At 32.7% G+C, this 18,712-nt stretch overlaps 3 protein-coding genes and 1 long non-coding RNA gene across 4 annotated transcripts; 1 reads left to right on the forward strand and 3 right to left on the reverse strand.

The window, feature by feature from the left end:
• Window positions 1–281: 281 nt before the first annotated feature.
• On the reverse strand, window positions 282–5,083 carry LOC114397958 (cell division cycle protein 48 homolog). The gene is made up of 9 exons (XM_028360046.1): window positions 4,927–5,083; window positions 4,634–4,799; window positions 3,810–4,038; window positions 2,412–3,178; window positions 2,101–2,322; window positions 1,881–1,952; window positions 1,481–1,762; window positions 986–1,345; window positions 282–865 (listed from the first exon to the last, which is right to left on the reverse strand). Exons 1-9 carry the CDS (start codon window positions 4,953–4,955, stop codon window positions 566–568), a joined length of 2,427 nt encoding a protein of 808 aa, XP_028215847.1. The 5' UTR covers window positions 4,956–5,083; the 3' UTR covers window positions 282–565.
• A 3,611-nt stretch (window positions 5,084–8,694) lies between these two features.
• LOC114400840 (membrane magnesium transporter-like) lies at window positions 8,695–11,218 on the forward strand. The gene is made up of 4 exons (XM_028363485.1): window positions 8,695–8,871; window positions 8,964–9,016; window positions 9,090–9,190; window positions 10,889–11,218. Exons 1-4 carry the CDS (start codon window positions 8,799–8,801, stop codon window positions 10,980–10,982), a joined length of 321 nt encoding a protein of 106 aa, XP_028219286.1. The 5' UTR covers window positions 8,695–8,798; the 3' UTR covers window positions 10,983–11,218.
• On the reverse strand, window positions 11,089–15,010 carry LOC114400841. Its single transcript, XR_003664019.1, has 2 exons — window positions 14,363–15,010; window positions 11,089–12,273 (listed from the first exon to the last, which is right to left on the reverse strand). It is a non-coding gene; the product is annotated as an uncharacterized LOC114400841 (long non-coding RNA).
• Window positions 15,011–17,116: 2,106 nt separating this feature from the next.
• LOC114398991 (auxin-responsive protein SAUR32-like) lies at window positions 17,117–18,057 on the reverse strand. Its single transcript, XM_028361088.1, has 2 exons — window positions 17,688–18,057; window positions 17,117–17,541 (listed from the first exon to the last, which is right to left on the reverse strand). The coding sequence occupies exons 1-2, from the start codon at window positions 18,002–18,004 to the stop codon at window positions 17,397–17,399; spliced, it is 462 nt and encodes a 153-aa protein (XP_028216889.1). The 5' UTR covers window positions 18,005–18,057; the 3' UTR covers window positions 17,117–17,396.
• Between the last annotated feature and the right edge of the window lie 655 nt (window positions 18,058–18,712).

Below are 18,712 nucleotides of genomic sequence, written 5' to 3' on the forward strand. Positions count from 1 at the left end.
AAAGGATAAATTTTATTAAATAAATGCATAGATTTTAAAAGAGAGTAAAGGAAAATTTCCAAAATAGATATCGGAATATAACCTACAAGTTCATACTTCATACTCTACCGCGAATAACATGGTAAAACGCTACATAAAGAAAATCATTTCAGACCATCCTTAGTGCAGTTAACTTTTAAGAACAGTTGGACAAAGAGGTACCAAGTTGCCAACAAATTTCCTATACAACATAATTTGCATGGGAAATTTTTGGTATCCGTAAAAATCTCATGGCACAAAAAGAGCATAAACTTGTGTGTAAAATTATGTTCATATAAAGTGTTACCACTTGAGAATTGAGCAGCAAAGCTACAGAAGTTGTCAAGTAATAAAATAAAAAAACTGAAATAATTTTTGTCAACTTTCGAAGAGGCTCGAACCTAATGCTCTGGCCATATGAACAAATGCCGTTTGCAAAACAATGACAACAATAATCCAAAGGAAGCCTTTAGAGACCTCATTTGCATACACAAAATGAGAAGTACATAACTAAGATAGCACGGCATTTACTACCATTCAAGTTGACCTAACTGTAAAGATCATCTTCATCAGCTCCACCAGCAGAAGCAAATGGATCAGATGCGGTGGCAGCACCACCACTGGAGGTGGAATCTGCAAACCTGAACTCACTTCCAAACCCTCTTGACTGCTGTAATGTTTGGGCAAATGCCTGGTACTTGCGAATGTCGGCATCGCTAACACTCCTTCGAGCATATTTCATTGATTCCTCAAAATGAGCTGCCTTGATTTCTGCTATTTCATCTTCAACATCATCCTCTTCCATTGCTTCAGGGTTATCTCTTTTCCTCCTTTCTCTCTCAATGTCCTGCCAAGAGAGATTGTTAAAGAACAAAATCTTTATTAATTCAATTTTTAAAACAAATTTTATAGTTGTCAAATGTCCTTGGTAAATGGAATACAGAGAAAAAGGTGCCCAGAACAGTACCTTCTCAATGTTCTCTCTAATGGCATACTTGCACGCGCGCTGGCAAATCTCTGTTATATCAGCACCACTGAAACCCTGAGTGTACTTGGCAAGCGCCCTAAGATCAACATCTTTCGAGACTGGGGATTTCCTCAAGCAAGCTTTAAATATCTGATGACGGGAGTCCTCATCTGGGAGAGGGATATAAATCAACTGGTCGAGACGACCTGGACGCAGAAGAGCTGGGTCAATAATATCTGGTCGATTAGTGGCCCCAATGATGAACACAGTTTTCTTCGCCGACATTCCATCCATTTCTGTAAGCAGTTGGTTCAAAACCCTGTCAGCAGCACCACCAGCATCTCCGACACTACTACCCCTCTGCAAGACAAACCAAGGCAAAATAGTTGAAGACTGATAACCAAAAAAAGCCAATAATAGTTGTCTAGACATAAAATTTTGAAACCAATGAATTTTTCCCCAAGTCCTAGCTTGGTATCATTGAGTGGTACAAACCTGAGTTGCAATAGAGTCAAGTTCATCAAAGAATAGGACACATGGAGCAGAACCGCGAGCCTTGTCAAAAATTTCCCTCACATTAGCCTCACTTTCTCCAAACCACATTGTGAGTAGCTCAGGACCTTTGACACTTATGAAGTTTGCTTGACATTCATTGGCAATAGCTTTTGCCAAAAGTGTTTTACCACAACCAGGAGGACCATAAAAGAGAACTCCCTTCGAAGGTGACATTCCAAACTTCTCAAATTTTTCAGGGTGTTCCACTGGATATTGAACAGTCTGCAAAATAAATAAATAAAAATATAAAAATCCAGAAGCAGAAGAAAGAAAACAAGTGCATCAATGTGATTCAACGTAAGAGCATCAATATCTTCCCAGCTTCAAATGCTCAAATTACCTCTTGGAGTTCCCTCTTAACATTTTCAAGACCACCAATATCTTCCCAGCTGACATTGGGCACTTCAACAACCTGGTTCAAAAAGCAAAGTTAAAATTAGAGAAACAACAAACTTGGGAAGATGCAGTCACAAATGGGTAGCAAAGAGAGTAAGAACAAAAGGTATGCTTAATAGTTAACTTTCATAAAAGAAGCATTTAAAATTGCTGATAAAACTCACTGTTTCACGGAGAGCAGAAGGGTTGCTTGATCCAAGAGCAGTCTGGAAATGCTCATTTGTCACTGCCATGGAGTTCAATATTTCAGCATCAATTGTCTCATCTTCCAAGTCAATCACATCCATTTTCTCTCTGATGCATTGAAGTGCAGCTTCAGTACACAAAGCAGCTAGATCAGCACCAACATAACCATGTGTGTCCTTGGATATTCTTTCCAAATCAACCTGCAAATGAAAAAAGGGACAAATATCTTTCAGGATTCAGTAGATTTAAATCAAGCCAAAACATAAGGGGAAAGGAATCTCAATCTTACATCTTCAGCGAGTTTCATGTTCTTTGTATGAATTCGAAGAACCTCAAGACGCCCAACTTCATCAGGAACACCAATATCTATCTCCCGGTCAAATCTTCCGAACCTCCTAAGAGCAGGGTCAATGCTGTTGGGGCGATTTGTGGCTCCAATAACAATTACATGAGCACGTGATTTAAGACCATCCATGAGGGTCAAGAGCTGGGAAACAATCCTCCGCTCCACTTCACCATGAGTCTTCTCCCTCTTTGGAGCTATTGAATCTATCTCATCAATGAAGATAATGGATGGCGCATTTTTCTCTGCTTCCTCAAATGCCTTCCTCAGATTGCTTTCACTTTCACCAGCCAGCTTTGACATGATCTCAGGTCCATTGATGCAGAAAAAGAAGGCACCAGTTTCATTTGCAACTGCTCGAGCAATTAAAGTCTTACCAGACCCTGGGGGTCCGTACAGCAGAATTCCTTTTGGTGGCTTAACACCAATAGACTTGAATAACTGTGGGTGCCTCAGTGGCAGTTCCACTAATTCCCGGATCTGTGCCATCTGCTTTCTTACACCACCAACATCATCATATCCAACCTCGTCTAATCTATTCTCATCTTCCCTTTTAACAGGCTCTCCTTCACAGAAGATCTCTGTGTCTGGGGCGACAACACAGTACTCAGAAGGGTCAGTTTCAATAACCTTGAACTCAACACTCCTCATTCCCCCTCTCACAAGGAAGAGGTCACCCTTCCTCACTGGTCGATATGCCTCCAGGAAATAAGCTACAAAAGCAAAACTGAAGTTAGTATTCAAAATAAATTAGAATGCAACAAGTTTAAATGTCAATGAGTGGGGTAGATGCCAACGAAAATAACAGCAAAAAATTCAACAATGTCTTGTTGTCATTTTAACATTAATACTTGCTAGAGAATTTATGAAAATACTTTTTTCATGTACAAGATAAGCATGGAGACTGCAACAACTCAAGATGTGCAATCACCTATCATGTATATAAAAAATACATTCTTGATCACCTCATTATATTGAACATCCCATAACACAAGGAAGACACTACATGTGGATTGGTAATTGTTGGTGATTGGGATAATGATAATTCCTACTCACTGATCAATTATTTATTAGTATTCTCTTGAAATGCAATCAAGTTATTACTGTTGAAGACAAGTGTTGCATCAAATTCAAAACAAAATTTATCACCAAATAAGATCAAGTGTTACTACTAAATATCACAAGAAGAACTACTATTTACTTTTCAAGCCTTTCCTAATCAAAGAAGAAAGGTGCATATGACTAAAGAGAGACAAGTTCAATGTGTACAGCAAATATACAATCCATAAGCAAAAGAGAAAACTTTTACAGGGTCCAGCAAAACACAATGGTGTAGTAACTCACGTTTTAAGTAGGCATCAAAGAGGTTTCCTGTTACTCCTTCAATAGTATCATCCACAGGAAGAATGTGGACTCGCTTTCCATATTTGACATCAGGACACTGATGTACCGAAACAACATCTCCAAGCCTAACCCTAAGGTTGTTTCTCACAACCTTGTTCATTCTTATTTTTGGTTCCTCACATGTCTCATCGGCAAGTGCGATACAGACTGTATCTTTCCTTTTCTTTCCCTAAAGAACCAAACACAGAAAAGAAACATAATGATTATATAGGGAACAAGTTATCCTGAAGGGAAAAATGAAACAGCTCAATTATATGTAGTATGTGTGTCTTTTCATTACAAAAAACACAATGGGACAAAACCCACGATACAGAATGATCTCTTTTTCAAGTCAAATTAAGCAAAAAGAAATTACCAGAGGTATTGACATACAAATTAGTTACAACTCATGTCAATACATTTAGCACAGAATGTTAACAATCTGTTTCAAGCCACAATAATCAGCACTGTTCTCTCTTAGTCCCACCCCTCTCTAGATACAAAACAAACACAGCCTCTCATACCAAGCAAACAAACATGAAAACAGTTACTTTCTCTTGTGCCCAAACCCTAATAACCATACTCGTTAGAAGTAAAGGGCACATTATATTAGCTAACAAACACTTATAAACAACAAAAGATTCAAAATACAAAACACGATTTTTTATCCCCCAAATAAACAAATACTCCCGGCCTTAAATCAAGAATCACAACCTAAAAAAACCTAATTCTCTCACAACCAAACACAGTGTAAACACCATATTACAGCACAAAACCAGCAATACCTTGATCAAGATGGTGTCACCACGAAAGAGTTGAAGTTTCTCCATGGTATCAGGATGAAGAGCGACGACAGAGTTGTCATCGTTGACGGCCTCATCAACCACAAGCCGATTCAGAGCCTTCTTACGCTCCAAAATCGCGGTGCTGAAATCTCTCTTGGTGCCCTTACTGTAAAACAATTCAAACAAAGCCAGACAACACATAGGCGCAATCAGATTCATCGAAATCGAAAACAAAAATAGCAGTAAACAGGAAAAGAAAAATAATCGCGAAAGAAAGAAAGTAAAACCCGTACGCGTCCGATGATTCAGGTTGATCGGCCATGGCGGAAGAAACAAGTGTTGGTTGGTTCTTTGCTCTGCAGAAGAAAAGGATGAATCCGCAGAGCCGTGTAGATCTGAACGAGTTTGGTTGGGTGTGTGCTCTGTGGTTATATTTATAGGTGGGTTTTGCTCCGTTTCTTGTTAAGAAAGAAATACTAGTAACTTTTTTCTTTTTTTCCTTTTTTTTTTCTGTTTACTTCGGGTTAAGTTATCGAATCAAAATTATATCTTGCAAAGATTTGAAATTATGGACGTTGATGAGCTTCATCTATCTAGATTTATCGTATAAAATATTATTGATTTTTTTATTTTGTTTTTAGATGCTAAAAGGTAATTGATTTGTTTGAAGACAATCAAAGATAAATTTTGTTTTCATACATATTTATTAAAAACATAAAATACATTAAATTTCTCTCATGTTTTCATACATATTATACAATAACTAATTTATTTAGAAAGTTTGATTCATCATCTTTCACTAACACTGCATACAAAACCAAGAACAACAAAATATTTTTTTCCAAAATTTTCTGTTCGCATATTTGAATGAATTTAATTAAAACATATACTAATCATGTAAGGGTTTTGCTTCTCAAAATAAAATAAAAAATCATGTAAGAGATTTTGGAGATATAAGATCTCATTTACTAATAAAATTAACATTTTAATAATTTTAATAATTAATATTTGTTGATAAAAAATGATGTAAAATTTGTTACATTATACTTCTGAATTACTTTATAATTAAAATTATTGGTTTTGTAATAATTATTTTTGAAGTCAAATATAAACTATAAAGGAAATTCTAATTGTAAACAGTGTCATCAATATGTTGAAAATATATTAAAATTAATATCTATTAAAATTAAAATCTATTAAAATTTAAAAATGTGAAACAAACTTAAAATATTTACATAGCCATTAATAAAAAAATAACTATATAAAATATTTGTACATATTTAAACTCACCCCGCCTTTTGGAGAAACATAGCTAGACTCAGTGAGAGAATAAATTAATGAAATACAATACTTTAGGGTGTAATATTCATTTTAAGGGAATGGCTATGGTAACATGTAAGGTACTCATTCGAACTCAAATATAACAAAATAAAACTATTAATAGTCAACCTAAATATAAGCCAATCTTAATAAATATTATCATCTTTAAAATACCTTCATTTAATTAATATTTTATTTTCAATTTTCAATAATATTTTACATTCTTGATATATCAAATTTCAATGATGATTTTAAAAAATAAAACTAATTTTTAAATAATATTAACTAACTTTCTCAATTAGTGTATAAATTTATTATTTGTATTTATATTTTTTATACATATTTTTGCTTATATTTAAATCTAAAGAGGTATTACACTTAATGAAAGTTGTTCGTCCTATTATAAATATAAGCGAGTTTCGGAAAGTTTTTCCAACTGATGTGGATAAAGTTTAGTTTTAATTTTGTTAGTCTTTTGTAAACTATTTTCGTTTATGAACTAAGAGTGGAATTAAAAAAAATGAGAATAGAACATATTGCACCTTGTTATTACCCGGGGAAAGTATTTTTTTTTTTTAAAAAAAATAAAGTAAGAAGGGACAAACATGATGAAAAATTTAAATCACTGGAAAAAAAAGTTTAGTTAAATTTTAAGAGAGAGGATGACACCTCAATTCAAGACAAGAATTTGAGTATGTGTGTTTAAACTTATTTATTTTAAAACAATTTTTAATTAAAAAAAATATTAAGAGAATGATTTTATGTTTTTTACTTTAAAAATAATTTTCTACTATTTTAAAGAATAACAATTCATTTTATTTATAAAAAAGTGGTTTTCAAAAAGCAATTTTTTAAGAATGGCTTTTTAAAAATTTAAACAAATGCATTCGAAGTATTCCAAACTTAAAAAACATTTGTAGAGATAATTATATTTACGTCACTCCAATAAGATAAATGAGGGTTCGAATTTTTTTTCATATATAAAACCTGTTTTGCTCCCCTCAATAAATAAATTATGATAATACGCAAAAAGATCTATTTAAGTTTAAACAAACACTCATACTCCAAATAAGAAAACTTGAAAAGGACCAAATTAACTCAAATTTTAAAGATAAAAGACCAAAAATAAGTCTCAAAACTAAGATAACAAATTGAAAGTATACGTTAGCCCTATTAGTTCAACAAAACTTGCATTCTATCTAAAATTATTAATTAATAATATAAAAATTAGTATAACTTTTATTTACTTAATTTAAACACTGAGGCGTATTTGTTTAAACTTTTTTTAAAGCATGTTTTTAGTAAAATAAACAGTTTCATACTTTTTTATGTGTTTATTTAAATTATTTTTTAGTTTTTTTATTTTTATGAATCAAATACAAATATGAAGAATTTTACAATAATTTACATAATTTGTTCAACTTATTTAGATTTTTTAAATCATATGATTTATAAAAAAAGTCACTTTTTTAAATATATTTTTTAAAATTTTAAAAAAAGTGGATCTTATTTTAAAAACACTTTTTTTAATAAAATAAATAGTTTTTATTTTTTATGTTTCTCTAAATTATTTTTTAAGAATAAATTTAGATTCTTTAAGAAGTAAATATTGGGCATATTTGTTTAAACTTTAAACTTTAAAAGTGGTTTTTAAAAAAGTGTTTTTTTTAAGAAGTTAAGAGTGAAATACATTAAATTATTTTCTTCTTCTTTCAAACTGTTTATTCTATTAAAAAAAATAGTTTGGACAATTTTTTTTTCATAGAAAACAGTTAGGATAAGCATAAAAAGTACATATTATGAATGTATGAATATGAATACAAGATTTTGATGATGTTAAAGTAGAATCAAATATGATTGATTAAACAAATATTTAAAGGTTAAGCATTCCTTAAAGATCAATACAAGATTGTTTCAAGGTCAAGTAAATAAGATCAAGAAAAAGATAACAATCTCATTGGTCGATTGATTTTTGTCTTAAAACAAATTGTTTCCAAGTAAAGACTCTAGTAATTGATCACCACGCAGTGTAATCGATTATCAGAAGACAAGTTTGCAAGTAAGCTTTTAAAAATGATTTTAAATTTGAATTTTGAATCATGTAATTGATTATCAGATCATAACAACGACATTTCATAAAACACTTTGAAAAGTTACGACCCTTCAAGATATAACTGTGCAATCGATTATCAGAAACCTCGATTGTATATGTGTCTGATTTCAAAAAGTAAAAGAGATATTCTAAGAAAACTTAATGAAGAACTTCAAATTGTATTATCATCTCTAGCAGAAAAGAAAGAAATTCCTCTAGGAACTTGAATTTGTATCATTCACTCTAATGGAGAGAAATCTTTATGTTAAAGTCAGTTGTAGTAAAAAAACTGATAATCTTTATTGCTGCTTCTCTGCATTGTGAGCCTAATCATTTAGAAGGGGGTTATCAAGGCTACTTGTACAACACATATTTTATTAAAAAATGTTTTTTTAAATAAGTTAAAACAAATTAATGATTTATTCACTTATTAAAAAATCAATTTTTTAAATCACCTTTTTTTTTATTAAATCACTTCTTTTAAATTTAAACAAACTGCCCTAGTTCATGTTCCAAGAGGAAAAAAAAAATTCTTTGAAGTTGAAAGAATATTTTACGAATTTATTATTAATGAAACGTCATTAGATGACACACTGTTCATATTTTATCACTGATTTTATCTTTATTTTATTTGCTTTGCACTTTGAATTTTCATGTAACATATACACCGGTATTGGGTGAAAAACAGGAATTGGACGGGCCATTGATAACCTTGTGTAGTTCTTGCGGCGGAAGACAAAGAAGTTTAAATAAATGGGTCTAGCTTTAATCGTCGGACTCCTCGGCCTTCTGATTCTATTTCACGCCGCTTATTCAACTATTCAGTGTACCCTAAAAACTGTTTCTCATATACACCGGTATTTTGCTTTTCATCGCACGTTTCAGCGTTAGGGCTCATGGATCTGATTTTTGTTGCAGATAGGGGCCTTTTGAAGATTACGGAGGAAGAGTTTTCAGGGCCTCCATTCGACGTAATTTACTTAACACTGCAACCTAGGGTTTCGATTTCATGTAATCTATATAGTGTTTTTGGGAATGATGCAGGTGGTGATTGAGCTGTTTCTTGGATTGTTGCTTTGTTTTTGGGCTGCCCTCACTGCGCCGGGGAAGTTTCTATCCATACATCCTCACTCTGAAGATAACAGGTAACTAACTTAATGCTAGGTTGTTGTAACTGTAATGAGATCGTATTAGGTGCTGTTTTGGTTGTGGGTAATTTTGGCCTTGAGCATGGGAGGATTGAAGAATTAAAATAGAGAAGGTGCTTAAGTTAAGAGGAAATGAGAAAGTTTCACCAAAAACCTTATGCATTATTGGTGACAAGAAATATTCAAAATCAACTTTCCAACACCTTTTGGATATATTATTTCTAGGGAAGATGCAAGAATTAACTAATATTTATTTTGTTAGTGATAATGAATGTATAGAATCTGATGCTCGGTAAATAAGATGGCATTATTGAGCAATTTGGGCTTCTGTAATTTTATTAAATTATTTGTGTTAGTTTTTTTTTATCTCGAAATAGAGGCATAATTTGTTAGGATTATGATTAATTTATTCAATTATTCCCTTGTGATTTTTCCTGTCTCATCTGTACCGCTCAAATCCATGGTTTTCTATCATGCTATATGAAGTCGATGCCTTAGTTGATGGTTTAGAATGGAGATTCTGGATGGTCTGTATGGATGAACACAATAATTGTTAATATGCCTTTATTGATTTGGTGAGGTATGAGGACCTCATCTAGTTCTTCTTAATAGACAGTTAGGTGGCACATGGGCCAATACAAATGAAAGGGGAGAGGGGAGTCAGGTCAGTTGGGGGTGGATAGAAAGAGTTAGTTAGAGGAGAGCCCATGTCTCTTGAGTATCTGGAACAAGGGGACTATTGCATCTGCACTTTGTAGTTTGTATCTTCATTCTAATGTCTGATCTTATTTTTCGTTGGACGTTGATACAGAATACAGATCAAGACAGGGATTTCTGTCAATGAACACTATATTTGCTTTCTATATTCTGATCCAGTTCAATCACCAGGGTTTATTAATTTGCCATGGGCCATTTAAGTTACTCATGCCAAGTTCTTAATTCATATATAGGCAGCTGGGTTTGATTTGACTAATATACTCATCAACATGATTCATAAAAATTAAAAAACAAGAATGAAAAAGGGGAATTTTACACTCTTTCTCAGCTACACTGTATTGATGCTTCAGCACATCAACCATTGATCACCCCACTTCAGTATTACGAGGGATAACATTCTTACAGTGGTTTTAACTTAATGCTTTTTGAACACCACTTTTACCTGTTGTTGTTACTGTTGAGTTAATGTGTAAGTGAGATTTAATGAGAATATATTTTATAGTTACATGGGACAATGCTTTTAGAGTAATGTGCTAAACAAAAAATAGTGGTGTTCTAAATGTGTTGGTCATGCATCATTAATATATGATTAATTAATCTATAGGTTCCTAATTCCTATACTTATTAGAAAACTTTTCAAATATGTTCATATAGATTCAAAATTTTCTTAATGGAGTCCTAGAATCAAACCTACTGTTAGAGCTTTATAGGGACCCAATCAATTCATTTACAAATTTTAATTTAATGGGACCTACTAGAAAATTCCTAAACATATAGTGATCTACGTATTTATATAAAGGGACTTATTTGAACATTTCTTCTTGCAAAACATTGTAATTTCCGTCTTTGGTTATATTGTTCCCATAGTTTAGGGATATGCCTTCATAATGTAGTCATTTGCTCTGACTCTGCTGGCAAATATCACATGTTATGGAACTATTTGGATCCCAATAACCGTAGTTTGTTCCTTGAATGCAGAATTGTCTCTTTACCTGCCAACCTAGACTTCATGATCTTCAACCACCGAGGCAAGGCCTTTCCTGTGGAAATGGATTTGAAGCTGAGACAATGAGAACTATTGGATCCAGTGTCTTCATCTCTCACACGAGGAGGAAAATCTTTACACTGGAAAATTAAAGAATTGGGATGTACATTTTGACCGTTGGTTGATGTATCGGTTTTGCTGTTTCTTTTTGTAGCTTTGGCCATTTGCCCTGCTAATAATGTTCACAGGATGTTATTACTTGACTCATGTATGAAGAGATTGCTTGCACTTCAACTAATACTTTACACAATTGATTTCCTGAAGTCACGAGTTAACTTTTTATAGCAGTTATACAACAAGACTGTCCAAAGTGAGAGCCAATGAACCCTATATCTTGACACATGCAACTCTCAAATTCGTACCCTGGTTAGTGAAATACCTTATCTGTAAGTATCCAAATTTTCCCTCGCTGCCGTTCGCATAAAATTACATAATATGTGGCTGATCCACTCTTCCCAGTAGTGAAATTACTGCCTCCCCCCTTTCTCCATGTTATATCAGCTTAGTTGCACTCTGATCCATTGCATAAAGTGAAGATCATGCCATAGGAACAGATAATTCAGTGGGTATAATTACGATGTGAGACGTTAACTAATAACTTTACGTAATGAAAACTGGGATCAAAAGTTAAACTGGCAATGAGCAAACAAATTGAACTACTAAAAAAAAAAGGCATCGAGAGTGTTTGTGTCGATAAGTCGCAAAATCCTAACCGGAAGATAACAAGCCCTCAATTAATAGGCGGCAGTCTACAAACAAATCAACAGCGAGCTCTTTTAGGATATAATATACCCAAACTTTTGCTTCTAGTTCTAGTCATCCCATCTTTCATTCTTTCTTGGCCAGACAAAGATGCTCTTTGCAAATTGCAAAATATTCTTCTCTTGATGTCTGATAGACTCAAATAAGATTCTTCGCCGTTCCTAACTTGAAACGAGTAATAGCAGGAGGAACCACTTTCACTACTTGCCCCCCTGAGGCCTGAGACATGCAAACCACTCTCGAATGCCTTTAACACACATAGCATAGCATCCATGCTAAAAGCATAAAAAAAATATTAGAGGGCAAGGCAATCGGAGATGCATCTTCATTCCCGTGACTCAGTTTTCTGTAGGAAAACATCTACTAACTCTCACAATGGAGGAAAGTTTTACCACTGAACCTCCTTGATCTTGTGCAACCGTTGCTGCAAACTCAACAAACACCTTTCAACCTTCCTATGCTGCCTTGTCGGTTCACTTCCCTTAGGTCCTTTTTTCTGTTGCGTGTTCGTGCTTGTTACTGATGTTGTATCTTTTGCTAGGAATTGGTTGCAAACCTGCATAAAATTCATATGTTGAATATAAAAAAAGTACTATCATGCTCCCTTTCACGTGCTTTTGTATATGTCATAAACAAGTATGCAACTTTCTTTCTTGGTTTCTTTCTACACGATGCTAATGGATTACTTATTTGCGTGTACTTTTGGACGTAAAAATCATTCAAAATACAAACACCCTGGAAACAAAAGTAATGAGTGAAACAGTTGCTTTGTTTTGTTAATTGGAATGCGACCATTGGCTAAGTTGATTGAGATTTTATCTTATAACAATGCTAAATTTAGCAGGATCTGAATCTGTTCACAAGAAATGGAGTGGATTGGGTGGATATTTAACCTGTAAATGCCTGAAGAGAAATGCTTGCAATACAAACACACTCTTTCCACTATGAAAAACTTAAAAAGTTCCCACGCGTTACATGTAATGTAATTTGTTCAGGCAATGATAGTGAGCATTGGGTCCAAGCATGTTAATGCATAAAAAGCTGAAAGACCATAACAAATGCTTATGCATCCACCAAAATGCCTTTTTTTTTTTGTGAAAATGATGGCACTTATGATTGCAAGTTGTCCCGTTTCAAATGTTGACGCGACAGCTCACAATTATATATAGATTTTAGAACACAAGGCCAAAATCTTCATTTGGCACCTTTAGCCACCTGGGTTTTGGCTTGGAGAAAAAGAAAAAAAAAAAAACGATAGGGGGACCGTGATACGTTGAATTTTTATGGTGTGACTAGAAATGTATGCATATGAATGTTTTCAACAGAAATATATAAACTAAATTGTAATTTTATTTCCTCTACCACTATCACTTTACAATTTAAATTGAATCAAAGAACGTACGGAAACCAAATCTGATATTTTTATATGCTCTAAAGATATTTTCTTTTAGCGGACAACATATAAAGATCATAAAATAGACTTATCTTTTCAAGTGAATATATATATAGTTAAGAATTAACATGATGAAATTTTATTGGTTAAAGTCAAAACAATACATAAGACACCTTTATATTTAAGTATTTAAAAAATATAAATATATATTACATAAAAAAATATACATATACATAATTTCATTAAAAATGATACATTTTCTAAAATTAAACTTAATATAGTCTTAACAAATAGAAAAAGATATATTATATTTTTATTCAATTTATTCTTAAGTTATCATTAAATTTTCTTCCACTAAAAATATTACATATGCATAAATATCTATATATATATGGTCGTCACCCCTTAAAAGAAAATAAAAATAAACCTCCCAAAAAGTTTACAATTATCGTTTTTGATATTTTTTTAAGGTTTCTATATTTCCCCCCTAAATATTTCTTAATAAATAGGAAATTAAAAACAAGAATACTTTGAAGAAGATAATGTATTATTTTTATTATTATTAGGTTAAAAATTATTACTTTTTGACAAAATTTGAGGGTCAATTATGTTTTTAAAACTTTAATCATAATATCTAAATATAATAAATATTTTCTATCATTAGAATTGTAAAAATGACTCTTAAAAACAATTTATTTTCCTCCGCTATATTATAATTCTTGTATCTTTTGTTTAATTTATTCATATAATTTTGGTTTTCATTACATATAATAAACTATTATGAATTTTTAGTTATTGATTAAATATAATATATTAACTTAAAATTACAATGCTATTATTGTTTCTGGTCCCTCAAAGAAAATACTTAACTATGTCATTATTGTCTATGACAAAATATCATAATTGAAGCTTAAATATTTTTTTTTTATTTTTATTAATTGGCCTTGTGTTCTAAAATCTATATATAATTGTGAGCTGTCGCGTCAACATTTGAAACGGGACAACTTGCAATCATAAGTGCCATCATTTTCACCAAAAAAAAGGCATTTTGGTGGATGCATAAGCATTAGTTATGGTCTTTCAGCTTTTTATGCATTAACATGCTTGGACCCAATGCACACTATCATTGCATGAACAAATTACATTATATGTAACGTGTGGGAACTTTTTAAGTTTTTAAGTTAAGAATTTTTTTTCCGAGATAAGTATAATTTCACCATAAATTTGCTTATATTATATATAAAAAAAATACCCTCTTCCGGTCTCTGTTTCTTCTCCACCGCCTCGAGATTGAACAACCTCTGTCTGTTCCCGGCAACTCACCCAACCACCACAGATAGTGATGTCACTGCACACGTCTCACCGACAATGACTTCCGTCGTCGAAGACGTACTCCGCCGCCATTTATACCATCACGAAACTAACGCTCTAATAGTGGTTGTTCAAATTCATACCACCAATCTCTCTTTGTCACAGTTGCTTCCCTAACAATTCAAAAACTCACGCAAGAACAGATCGGAGAAAACATATATCAACAACTAGATCTGAGAAGAAAAAAAAACCACACACATACAGTGGTTGGAAGAGGGCGGCAAAGGTTAATCCAGATCTGCAAGTTGTTGTCGAGGACATAGAAACCATTGTAGAACCAGACTACGGCGACGCCGGTGAGGATGAGTGTGATGGTGCCGAGGAGAAGGAGTGTGACGATGCCGGCGAGAAGAAGGAAACAGATCGAACCTTCGACTGAAGGGGATCTCTTTATTTTAAAAGAAATCTAGTGTGGATAGGTCTATGATAGTCCAACACTTATCCCAAGAAACAGAACTTTCCACGGCTATAATTTTTTCCCCATCGTGAGAGACTTAGTTGGCTCTCCCAACAATAGACTACTTGTAAATATATGTTCACAAATAATAATATTATTTTTTATTTTTATTTATAAGACTCAATGAATTACATTTTTTTCAAACAACATGACAATCAATGTTTAAGTTTTTGGTTTTTTCATAGAAGGCAAGGTTACGTGGGTCGCTATTTGAAGGGTACTCTTGTTGTCACAGTACAAAACAACCGACTTGGTAGGTGCAACATGAAGATCAATAAGGAGGATTGCTGGAGCTTATTAGCTACTATAATTCACAAGATGCAGAAGCTAAAACTCTATATTTAGCTTCTAAAGAAGAGATAGAAACAGTTGATTGTTTCTTAAATCACTAGATGATAAGTAGTAGTCAAATAATACAAGGTTGTTTAGTGGTAAGTCCAAATCTTCTGTTAATAAAATTTAATAATTAACATTTGTTGATAAAAAAAAAAAGTGCATCCAGTTAACTTGTGATACCTGACAACATCATAATAGAATAAAAACTAACAAATTAATTAACTCGTGATACCTGGCAATATCATAATAGGGGATTGCATCAACTTGGTAAAGATGGGTACCTGGTTCCAAAGGGACCTTCATAGGCTTGATGCCAAGGTTATCGGACTCAGCTAATAAGTCATGAGTCATGACAGTATTGTCGTTGACATAATAAAGAGATGCCTTCGGAAAAGTGTGCAGCTTCCAGCCCAAGAAAGAACTTTAAAAGTCCAAGATCTTTAATGCCAAAAGTTGTGTTCAAATTGCTTTTAACTTAAGAAAATTCAGAAGTGAATTTCTCGCCAAGACTATGTTGTCCACATAAAATAAAATAAAAAACTATAAAGGAGGACTTAGTAGTTTTGGTATGAGAGAATGGCTAGAGGTGGCTCGGACATACGATTGTACATATATAGCAATGTATAGTTTTCTGCAAATGAAAATGTACATATATTGCGATCTGACTGGAAATGTAGCCATTGACTATGAAAATGTAGTTTTATGATTTGTAATATACAAGGAAATACGATTGTTTTCTTTTTAATATATAAAAAAGCTAAACTTTTTACTTTGGCTGTGACCATCATCGGTGTAGAAAATTACTACATTGGTTTATAACTAATATACAAAGTTAATTTTCTGATTTCTGAATTAGTTCTCATTTCAACTGATCTAGAAAGTTGGGACTTTCTACATCAGTTCCAAAATTAATATAGAAAATAACCATTTTCTATATTATCCAATTCCACCGTACTTGAAGCTAATTTAGAAAGTAAAAACTAACTAAATGTAAAAACTCTTTCTTTACTAGTAATTATTGATTTTATGATGTAAATAATAATAGGCTTATTTAAAAGGAAAGAATGTTGGTTGTGTACACGCCCTAGTTTACTACAAATTGAGCATATAACTTGCCCTCTTATTCTCATAGGTTTTAGTTTAATTAGCGCCATTTCAATCTCTTTCCAGGCAGAAGTTGATTGAGTTAATCCAAACACTAACTTGTTAAAGGAAATCCATAAAAAAGAAGAGAAATGCTCTGTACGTAGTATACGAATTTGTTTCACGAAAGAAAATTGTATAAGAAACGGATGTAGGATTTCTATCAAATCCATTATTATTTTACAATTTTGTATTTAATTTTTGTCTAATAAAAGATGAGTAATGCTATTTAGTAAAGATGAGTAATGCTATTTAGTACGAAAAAATCTTTCAAAAGTAAGTATGAAACAGTATAAATATTCATAATCATATATTGTGGATCCCTATAAAAATTGAATTTTATCTAAGCTACATATCCCAGTTTAAAATTTTGAGTCAATTATATTATTTTGTTAAACTTTCACGAATTTAGATCGGTACAATATAGCATTTTCCATAAAATATACACTTGTGGCTTCATAATTAATTCGTATGAGAAGTACTCTTCGCAGCTAGTTGACCTCGAAGATGATTGTTATTTGGAAATTGCTTCTTGATACGAAACTACATTATGCACAAACCACGAGAATTGTAGTTTCGGTGATTTCTAGTTCATTGTTTTCTTAAAAATAATAATTTATTACTTCTATCCAAATATCCAATAGAATTAAAATGGCTTTTTCTACGTTTCGTGTAAAATCATTTGGTACTATAGACAGCAGTGCGTATCTTATTATTTCTCGTGACAATGATAAGTACAAGGAAAATCTCTTATTTATACTCAAACTAGAGTGATTCTCTAGCTTTCATCCCACATAAGATGAATTATACAGTCTTAATTACATAATGTCTTTTTTTTCAGGAATTAAATACGATATATACGTACAATCATTACATACACGACTCTTCCATTTTTTTTCTTCATGATTATTCCCTCAGTAATAAACAAAACATGTCTTAACAAATCGTTCTTGCAAGGGAGGTTCTGCATTTGTTTTGTTTATTGTTTTTTCGATAAATATATGATCTTTTTAATATAAAGTCTGATGTTTATAAAGCTCACAATGCCATGAAGAAACTTGCTTCTGCTGAGGGGCCTTAATACATTTGGAAGGTGAAACATGTCGCCCCCATCCACAAATGACCTAAAAAAGCAAAGAAAACATTGCAGTTTCTTTTCAGATTTTATGAAGTGCAAGAAAGAAATTAGTACAAATAATTAACTAAAGAACATAATAATTAAAGGGGTTAGAAATTAATTAGAACTTCACATTAGTACTTAGTACCCTACCTTTCAGCTTTGGCTCTTGGGCCATCTAGAATGTTCTGTAATTCCTGAGGCCTGCAAGGGACTGCAAGTGCTCCCTTTTGTTTGAAACCATACTCCTCTCGAGCTTGGTTCAGTAGTTCCATGAACATAGGATCAGTCAAGTAGTCTAACTTAACAATAAACCTTCTTGTATCTTCACCCTTGATGGCAAGAACAGCAAAATGACCCTCCATAACATCTTCTGGCACCAAAGTTACTGCTTCCAGTACTTGATCTTCATTGGAGTGAACAAAACTCGATAGATTCTTTTGCAACTGCTTGAGACAAGACCGAAGCATCTTGAAAGTTTCTCACTCTAATGTCTTATTTCTAAAATGGGATATATAGTGAACTTTAGTGAGCTTCTTGGAATATGATATGGTCTCTATATCAGTGTTGGGCCATTTATATTGAAGCACACATGAAGTCAAATGCACATACAGGTATACATGGCATTCAATGCTAATATTTGATGGGTCATTGTCTTCCTTCACATAAGGGGTAAGGGCCTAGAACTTGCCTTGTTTTACAGTGTGATGTGATGACATATGGCTTGACTATAACATAACCCCAATCCTTTCCCTTGCCGTTATAGGTTCCTATCAGCAAGATATTTTTGGCCTTGATATTTTGGTATTACAATATCCAAACCAATTTCATTTTCAAATCATTCATCCTATAGGACTCAGAATTCATATCCTCTAAACAACTTTTGGCCTTGATATTTTTGGCCATGATATTTTGAAAAGATAATTAGCAACTTTTAAATCAAGTTCAACGTTCCTGGTGATTGCTACATTTGATAGGGTGCATGGAACATTACAGACTCCTTGCCCCCCGTAAGGGAGTCTACAGAGGATAGATCGACGGATGTAACTGTGTCAGGAAAGCCAGTTAAGTAGTATTAATTTTTTTTACCATGAGAATCAAACTTAAATATAAAAAAATTTATAATAATTTATACAATTTATTCAACCAATTAAATTACACTTTTTTAATAAGTAACA

The sequence above is a fragment of the Glycine soja genome, chromosome 19 (assembly GCF_004193775.1).
Source record: "Glycine soja cultivar W05 chromosome 19, ASM419377v2, whole genome shotgun sequence".
Taxonomy (NCBI): Eukaryota; Viridiplantae; Streptophyta; class Magnoliopsida; order Fabales; family Fabaceae; genus Glycine; species Glycine soja.